We start from the raw sequence: 9,501 nt of genomic DNA on the forward strand, positions 1-9,501 counted from the left end.
CCCGGATGTCATCGTCCATCACAATGTTTCACTGTAGACATCGTCCGATGCCAATTTGGTAGACATCGCCCGATGCCAATTAATAAAATATATATATAATTGGCAGGTGATAACCTCACCTGGCATCTGACCAAACATATTGGCCAATCCCCCTAGAGTTTCTCTATCCAGTTTCATCCTGTTCGGCATGAAGGGGCCTTCTAGGAAGAAGTCCATTCTAATTCCCTGGTTCATGGGTGGAATGAAAACACCCAAATCCTTTTGAGAGGGAAAGATAAAGACTTGTAATAAACAACATTTACGTTATTTTACATCAGTTTGTAACAGAGTCAGTGACTCCTTGCTTGAAGATAATTGGTGACATTTTTGTAAAAGTAAAAAAAAGAAAACCACGCTGACTCACCTTCACTGCATCTTGACGAATCTGGTTAATCGTCTTTGGTCCATTGTCGATGAAAGCTTTGCGAGGGACCCAATTGTTCTCTCTCAGCTCCATGGTGTCCTGCAGTAGGAAACGAATCCTTGCAGGCAAATCCTTGTTGTTCATTAAGGATTGTATCCGGCCAAAGTACTGATCCATTAAAGACTGTGGGAAAGGCAACAATGGATGAGAGATCATGCCTACAAATGACACTTATGTATAGTGTTAATTGTTAGCTATTTTTAATTTAGTCCCGTGTCAAATGTAACTTAGTTTTGATCATATTTAGTCAACTTGTCCTGTTTTAGTTTTAGTCGACTAAATGTCTGAGAATTTTAGTCTAGTTTGTCAGTGGAAACAAACATTTTCGTCTCACTATACTATACTTAAGTGTTAAAATGATGAAAAAAAAAATTGCTCAATTTTAATTGCAATGATTGTGGTCATTTGAGAAATTTTTACATTTCATCAGAAGTTGCTCTTTCACCAATAAGCCCAAAGCAATAAATATTGACTCGTATGCATGGTATCTTTTACCTCATCTAACGTTAGTGTACAGATTAATAACAGGATATCAATTAGAGGCTAAATAAACACCAGACTTTCTCTGGTATATCATATTTTCACATAAATGACATTTTGGAAACGATTGCATTGCAACGCAGTTTGTGCAAGTCCAGAACAGAGACGAGTTGCTTGCAATAAGACAAAAAACGGCCAGTTGCCGATCGCGTAAATTCCAGGGGAAGTTCCTTAAGTTTGGCCATCCTACACACACGACTGACCGCTTGCACCAACAGGAGGAGGGGGGTCGTGTTACTCTCTACACTGCACTCAACCTGAGGGATTCCTACACTTTCAGTCTTTGAGGAGACATGAAAAACAGCACATACTGCTGGAATGGTATAACGGAAAATATTAGCGGTTTTGAAACCGTGAAATTTTCAAATCACATATATCTTGAAACCGGTAATCGGCCCATGCCATGACATTATTCCAATCAGTCAAGGTCTGGTTCTTACAAATAAAAGGCCAATTTCTAGCAAACAGACCAATTTCAGACACAAGGTGAAATAAGTACATCATTCAAGGATCAATTTCAGAAAGAACACAAATTGCTTCATGGTTGAAACTCATCCCTTACAATCCAACAAAACCACAAATCAACTCTAAACATTTGTGCACTATAATCATATTTCTTGATGAAAAACGAATTTAAAATATAAGACTGTGTACTTTAAACTTGTTTACGTGTGACAAGATCATTAAAAATAAGAAAGATTAATTGGTGTTTAAATATTTATCAATCACCATTCACACTGCTGAACAACAATAATGGTTTTTGGGTCAGGTGGTACCTTGGCTTTTTCATGGTCGAGTCTGGGCCCCACAGTCCTCATTATCTGACAGAGACACTCCAGATCCTCTCCCATGTCCTTGAGCTGGACCCTCTTTTTTTTCTCCAAAAGCTACAGATAGGGTACAGAGGTAATCAAAATCACTGTGCCACCACTAACCAAAGCACATAATGGAGTGGAACTAATAGACTGAAATGCTGAGAGGAATACACACTGTTTTGATGCACTTATGAAGGATAGATTCATGGATGAGGTCAAGTTTGCAGAGTTCTCCAATGAATTTGATATTGCCAAGCATCTTGATCTTGGCAATGGCACGCTGCTCCTCTTCCTCAGAGGTGAGAGGGTTGTCTTGTTTGTCATAGACTAAATGAAGAGACAGCCGAATGTTAAAAACCAGCAACACAGCATAAGTCTTGCAATAAAAGACAAAACACCTATGATGTTTGAGGGGGAGTGACTCACTGTCAACATTTTTGGTGCGGTTTTCAAATTCATCTTGAAGCTTGGTAATTAGAAGTCTTCTGAAAGTCTGCAGGCAAATACATAGTACGGTGCACAATTTGAAAAAATGAAATTACAGGGGCAATTAATTTGGTATCCAATGATTTGTTTAGGAATTAATACACCGCTCTTTCAGATTCAATAAAACGTAAGAAATACGGTTATGCCATAGAATTTATAATGGGATTCAGGTACTCACTGTGCTCTGCTTTTGTGATGACTGTATTTCAGGTGTTTGGCCATCAAATTTTGGTGCATCCTCTGCCAAACGCAGACATAGCTGAGCATAGAGCGAGCTGTATTTGGGCTCTTCTAGGGCTTTGTCTACGATCTACAGGATAGATGACAGAATTAATATGTAACCAGTTTTTCCTGTAATAGATGAATATGAGTAATGTATGTCGATATCTATAGGTTTATTTCATTATCCTAACATGTCTGGTATGAACAGGTCAAAATGCACTGTTGTTGCATTAATGGTCAGAATCAGCATTAAACCATTGAGAACTTTTTTTTTTTAGGAGTAGCGAAGGAATTTGGCTTACGAGTAATATCCGAGCAGGTTTGTAAGATAGGCTACATTCTAAATATTTGGTTTTATTATTATAATTATCACCAGTGAAACTCATGATTTTGATTTCACGATTCGATTATAATTTTTTTTAACAAAATTAGATTTAAGAAATTATAAATTAAATGTGTCCTTTTATTATTGCTTGGACAAAATGCTGCACATTTCTTTGTGAAATTGAAATACTATAATAATATACTTATAGCACTTGCATATTATTGCTCTTTTGTTGGTTTTGATTGCTTCTATTGTCCTCATTTGTAAATCGCTTTGGATAAAAGTGTCAGCTAAATTATAAAATTTAAATATAATGTAAATGAAAATAACAAAACTAAATTGAAATTTTAAAACAAGCCCCAAATCAAATAAATAACAAATAAAATAAATATCTTCATATAAACAAACTAAGGCTTTGTCTGCAGACACACGTGCTCTTTCCACTTAAAATTAGAGGCAACCACTGCATTTTAATCTTGATCCAAACAAAGACGCTGCATACATGCAACATGAGCAGTTTTTAAACTAAATTAGATTGTATAGTTTCGAAATTTGAAGCAAAAACAGAATGGTTTGACTTCAGTTTTGTGAAACTATAAATAAAAATATCTGCATGAAACAGCAAAGCTGAATGAGATGCAGATTCACTCTCTGCCAGCAGGTGGCGCTTAAAGCGTTACCTGGTTTCCGCTGTAAACAAAGCAGCGCTGAATTTACGAACTTTAATATGCGTTATACAGAGGCAAGATGAAAAGAAAAAAAAAATACAATCTAAACTTTTCTAAAAGACAGTAAATTCCCCTCAGACATACATTCCTATAAACTCCTACACCTAAATGAATCGTGATTTGTTTAGCATCTCAACCGATTTGAATCGTCACATATTTGAATCAATTTTCAACCGGCTCGCAGTTAATCGTTACATCCCTATTTATAATGTTACAAAAGATTGCTTTTTCAAATAAATGCTCTTCCTTTGATATGTTTAAAGAACCTTGAAACAAATGAGTTTGCACAAATATTACAAAGCACAACTGTTTTTAACATTAATAATAATAACAATAATAAAAAAAGAACACCAAATCGGTGTTTTATGGTGTGTGCACAACAAAAGCATCACGTTACTCGCTCTAGATTACTCGCAGACTTTTTTTTACGCATCACTTGCACTCCATTTTCTGATATAACCAAACGTGTCAAGCTCTTCACTAATTTTCAACTTGCGCTGAAGACGCGATTGAGGCGAATATTGTGCGTTTGCAGCCAATTGCGTCACCAGGCTTGAATCAATGTCTATTTGTGTGTTTGCATGTAATCTACTCACGGCGCAAATAATTAAATTATCTTTTGTTGAGCACACACCACTAGAATAATTTCTGAAGGATCATGCAACACTGAAGACTGAGTAATGGCTGCTGAAAATTCAGCTCTTCCATCACAGGAATAAATTACTTTTCAAAAATGTTATTAGAAGTTATTTTCAAATGTAATATCAGTACGTTTGTATGTTTCTGATCAAATAAACAATAGCATAGAGACTTCTTTCAAAAGCAATAAAATATATTAACACTATATATAAAAAAGTTTACACTTTTTAGCCATTCTACATAACCACACGTCTACCTGATTTGTTACATTTAAATGGTTTAATCAGATTCTTGAACACCATTATGAAACCTGGTAAAAAAAAAAAAAATTATACAACAGCCAATCATCAAACTATGTATACTTTAATATGTCACAAAATCATCTTACCAGCAAGATGATACCTTTGAGGACAAGTTTAGAGTCTACACCAACATTGAGAAGCTCAAGGCATAGCTTGTCAAATTTTTCAGGGGTCAGCTTATTAAGTATGCTAAAAGAGAGAAGCAAGAGCAAAGAATAAACATCTTGCAACAGTTAAAATAAAGACCACTGTTTACCACATGTAGAGATTTGTGCTTATCTGAGCATCAGCTGATCCAACCACAAAAACATGCTCACAAGGTTCAGAGCACAATAAACAAAAGAGCTCAAAAAAACTTTTTTTTACGCATCACTTGCACTCCATTTTCTGATATAACCAAACGTGTCAAGCTCTTCACTAATTTTCAACTTGCGCTGAAGACGCGATTGAGGCGAATATTGTGCGTTTGCAGCCAATTGCGTCACCAGGCTTGAATCAATGTCTATTTGTGTGTTTGCATGTAATCTACTCACGGCGCAAATAATTAAATTATCTTTTGTTGAGCACACACCACTAGAATAATTTCTGAAGGATCATGCAACACTGAAGACTGAGTAATGGCTGCTGAAAATTCAGCTCTTCCATCACAGGAATAAATTACTTTTCAAAAATGTTATTAGAAGTTATTTTCAAATGTAATATCAGTACGTTTGTATGTTTCTGATCAAATAAACAATAGCATAGAGACTTCTTTCAAAAGCAATAAAATATATTAACACTATATATAAAAAAGTTTACACTTTTTAGCCATTCTACATAACCACACGTCTACCTGATTTGTTACATTTAAATGGTTTAATCAGATTCTTGAACACCATTATGAAACCTGGTAAAAAAAAAAAAAAATTATACAACAGCCAATCATCAAACTATGTATACTTTAATATGTCACAAAATCATCTTACCAGCAAGATGATACCTTTGAGGACAAGTTTAGAGTCTACACCAACATTGAGAAGCTCAAGGCATAGCTTGTCAATTTTTCAGGGGTCAGCTTATTAAGTATGCTAAAAGAGAGAAGCAAGAGCAAAGAATAAACATCTTGCAACAGTTAAAATAAAGACCACTGTTTACCACATGTAGAGATTTGTGCTTATCTGAGCTTGAGAGCATCAGCTGATCCAACCACAAAAACATGCTCACAAGGTTCAGAGCACAATAAACAAAAGAGCTCAAAAAAACAGAGGCTTCTTTTTAGCTCCATCACTGCTGAAGTGAATATTCATGCTCCTTAAGGACACTCACCCTCTCACTTTCCTAAATATTGCATCGTGATGTTCTTTTTCATTGGAGGTGTTGACATCTCGTCTAGTGCTTCGTGAAGGAACCCATCTCTGAACGCTAGGCCCTGGGGTTTTCCCCAGGTACTCGCTGAAGGGAAACAGAGTGGTTAGAGTCTCCAAAGCATGTTACAAAGCTAGATTGTTCTTGACCTTAACAAACCATACCTGTTGCCGACAGTCCTTTTCAGGGGTCAGCTTATTAAGTATGCTAAAAGAGAGAAGCAAGAGCAAAGAATAAACATCTTGCAACAGTTAAAATAAAGACCACTGTTTACCACATGTAGAGATTTGTGCTTATCTGAGCATCAGCTGATCCAACCACAAAAACATGCTCACAAGGTTCAGAGCACAATAAACAAAAGAGCTCAAAAAACAGAGGCTTCTTTTTAGCTCCATCACTGCTGAAGTGAATATTCATGCTCCTTAAGGACACTCACCCTCTCACTTTCCTAAATATTGCATCGTGATGTTCTTTTTCATTGGAGGTGTTGACATCTCGTCTAGTGCTTCGTGAAGGAACCCATCTCTGAACGCTAGGCCCTGGGGTTTTCCCCAGGTACTCGCTGAAGGGAAACAGAGTGGTTAGAGTCTCCAAAGCATGTTACAAAGCTAGATTGTTCTTGACCTTAACAAACCATACCTGTTGCCGACAGTCTTGGGAAAGTGCTGAGATGCACCCCTACCTCCTCCTCCGCCCGAAGAAGCACTAGAATTATAAAAGCAATGCTAGATTAGACAACATCCGAAAGCCATTTGCACAACAACCACAAGACGATACATGACTGGACTCGTGGAAATCATTTTAAAAAGCAAAGCGGCAGAAAAATGAAATGGTGGACCAGTTAATACACTTAATGACTATCTTTAACATAGTAAGTATTATATATATATATATATATATCTATCTATCTATCTCTCTGAGTGACTCCATTTTAAGACACCTATTAAAAAGAGTCCCCCCAACTCGCTCAAAGTCGATCAATCTTCAATTTAAACATCCTTTTAAAAATTCAGGCAAATGCTTTACCCCTTGGTCATGAGATAAGTTAAATTGTTTGAACCATCCACTTGCTCAAGGCGACTGGTGTAGCGTCAACGCAGATGCTCGGGTCTAAAACGCAACTGAACCAGTGTGCAATAGAGAGAAATGCCAGTCAATATTGAGAATACGTCTATAAACATACAATCTCGACCTGAAAAGCTTCAACATTGGGAAAATCCCATTTAAATTAGGTGTCTCAAAACTAAGCCTTTTGTTGAACAAAGAATGACAAATATATTTCTAAGGCATTTTAAAAATATATATATTTTAACGCATCGCTAAGCTGTTTCTTCTACTGATGGGTAACAAGTTAAGAAAGACTGGTAATCAAGTCTTAGCCAATGCATAATGTTTGATCTTACCTGAAACGAGAAGCACCCCCTTCTGCAATCACACTCTCCACTTTGGCGGCTTGACAACGAAGAATCTTCAAAAGAATATTAATCAAAGGGCGGGGTGGGGAAATCCGAACTGTATTAGAGAAAGAAAGAAAAACAGAGAAAAAAAGTCAAGGAAACATGAGAAAACAACTGACGTGTTCAGAAATGGCTGCGTATCACACACACCGGAGGTACTAGTCTGATCAGATTTAACGATTTCCTCTTCCTCTAAAGATGAAAAGGCCTACATAAGAGATTGAGATTAAATATTATCAAAATAGTTTATAGTACGAATATATATGGTCTATAAATGGCTAAATAAATATACGAATATATAAATGATTAGTCTCCTTTCATTACAAAAGAGGCCAAACCTTTAGCTAACACAGTAGCAAGGCTAACAAAGAAAAACCAACAAACAATGATTAACGCCTTTCAGTTTTCATTATTTTGAAAGACGACCAAATCACTTAGGCTAACAACAAAAACGTAAACGGATATAACTCAACATTTCCACTATAAAAGCTTTTGCGTAATAGCTAGCTAACATGCGGTGTTTGGTCATATAACATTTTCCACGCTTCAGGACACAGGGAGAAGCCATAATAGCCATATTTATCAGTCTAACGAATGACACGTATATCACTATTTTGTTTTAACTTTAAAGCAAGCAGCAACACTCTCAGGTTTTGTTCTATAACGACGCCATTTTAAGCATTCCCAAACTCCTAACAGCAGCCATTTTATCTTACGTTAAATACAAAAAAAAACCTACCTTTACTAAAGCAACCTCAGTTTTGATTTTGAGTTTGTTCTTCTAAAAGAGAAAAGGGATGGGTATAAAAAAAAATCGATGTTTGAGAGAGTACTGAGATGGTAACCGGTCTGACACGATTGCAGCTCACTGTGGGTGAGAAATGTGCGCGCTCCTCCTCCTGACTGACTAACTGCTTGACGTCACACAGGAACTTGATGTGTATTTGTCAGGACTTTGTGTGCTGCCAGTAATTTTCCGTTGGGTACAGATATTTTGGAACGGTCTCCTACATTTTTATTTATTTATTTTTAATTTGTAGTTATAATTTTAGATAAACAAAACGGTTGATCATAAACTATGATTTACTTTACACATGGACATTGACAGGCATCCACTTATTATGGATGTTATTGAAGGTCTTCACTGATTGTATTTCAGAGTATAATGTATTTTGGACTCAATAAGTCTTTTCTGATTTCCTCAGATGAATTCTGAAAATCAGTCAATCAATCAATCAATCAATCAAGATCTGCATTGTTGTTACTCAGTGGAGCACAAAATAAAATTAAAAGCCATAAATGCACCGTATATGTAGTCCATACTTCCATATGGCAGTCATTTCATGGATTTATATTGCGTATTTGTTCTAGAGGTCCCGTTTGAATGATTTGAACTGATATAAATAATCTGATATAAACCTGATAAATCTGATATGTGCATGTTTTGCATAGTTCCATTATAGTGCAGTTTCCTTGATATTTTGTGAAGTTATAGTGACAGAGGTGTGTAGCTGCAATGTTTCCTGAGGCTGCCAAATGACTAGGTTCATGTTGAAATCTGCAGAGAAGCTGGTATTCTGCGAAATATTGTTAAATTAGGAAGTTGTTTTTATGCCTTAGAAACACAGCAAGTTTAAATCAATATAATTCATTTCAGACTTACAGTTTCTTCAAGGCGAGCACAGTGAGGGACAGGTTAACAGTTAACACATTAGGCTATTTTCTCTTCCCACTATTCAGAAACAACTACAACATATTACATTATTGGAATTAACAGGGCAGGACCTCCTGTAGCGAATCGATGGGTTTTTGTAGGAAAAATATCCATATTCAAAACGTAATAATCACTTTAATGTAGCTTGCTCCAACAGTTGTACACAGAAGCAGTTCCGGGAGCATGACGTATGAGTTCAGCTTTGCGCATGCGCCGGCGAGTCTCGTGAAAACGTCTCCAGGTTACGCATGTAACCATAGTTCCCCGAAGGGAACGAGACGCTGCGTCGAAATGCTACGGGAACGCCTCCAGCGTGACCACGCTCTGAATCACATGTGCAATCAGTCCAATGGATGGGTGAGACACCATGGGCGGGGTGACGTAGTGACCAGGAAACATAAAAGCACGTGCGGTGAAACCTGCGTCAGCTTCTAGGAGTGAAGCAAGCGCTGGCAGGGATGCCGGA

At 36.8% G+C, this 9,501-nt stretch overlaps 2 protein-coding genes across 3 annotated transcripts in view; both read right to left on the reverse strand.

The window, feature by feature from the left end:
- The window catches only part of LOC107583809 (eukaryotic translation initiation factor 4 gamma 2-like), a 12,536-nt gene extending 6,499 nt beyond the window's left edge, over positions 1–6,037 (reverse strand). The window contains exons 1-9 of one of the 2 annotated variants that reach the window (XM_016270146.1): positions 6,029–6,037; positions 5,826–5,951; positions 4,607–4,709; positions 2,483–2,614; positions 2,245–2,311; positions 1,994–2,145; positions 1,780–1,890; positions 404–586; positions 120–258 (exon numbers count right to left, since the gene is read on the reverse strand). In XM_016270146.1, coding sequence (XP_016125632.1) covers positions 120–258; positions 404–586; positions 1,780–1,890; positions 1,994–2,077 — 517 coding nt within the window. In that variant the 5' untranslated portion in view covers positions 2,078–2,145; positions 2,245–2,311; positions 2,483–2,614; ... (1 more) ...; positions 5,826–5,951; positions 6,029–6,037. Of the gene's footprint in view, positions 1–119; positions 259–403; positions 587–1,779; positions 1,891–1,993; positions 2,146–2,244; positions 2,312–2,482; positions 2,615–4,606; positions 4,710–5,485; positions 5,522–5,825; positions 5,952–6,028 lie in introns of those variants that run through there. The other variant, XM_016270147.1, reaches the window with a different exon arrangement.
- The window catches only part of LOC107583886 (eukaryotic translation initiation factor 4 gamma 2-like), a 9,588-nt gene continuing 2,557 nt past the window's right edge, over positions 2,471–9,501 (reverse strand). Inside the window, exons 2-7 of the mRNA XM_016270239.1 lie at positions 7,268–7,376; positions 6,504–6,569; positions 6,301–6,426; positions 5,994–6,071; positions 4,607–4,709; positions 2,471–2,614 (exon numbers count right to left, since the gene is read on the reverse strand). Coding sequence (XP_016125725.1) covers positions 2,471–2,614; positions 4,607–4,709; positions 5,994–6,071; positions 6,301–6,426; positions 6,504–6,569; positions 7,268–7,376 — 626 coding nt within the window. The remainder of the gene's footprint in view (positions 2,615–4,606; positions 4,710–5,993; positions 6,072–6,300; positions 6,427–6,503; positions 6,570–7,267; positions 7,377–9,501) is intronic.

Source organism: Sinocyclocheilus grahami, unplaced genomic scaffold, assembly GCF_001515645.1.
Source record: "Sinocyclocheilus grahami isolate Dianchi unplaced genomic scaffold, SAMN03320097.WGS_v1.1 scaffold55.1, whole genome shotgun sequence".
NCBI lineage: Eukaryota > Metazoa > Chordata > Actinopteri > Cypriniformes > Cyprinidae > Sinocyclocheilus > Sinocyclocheilus grahami.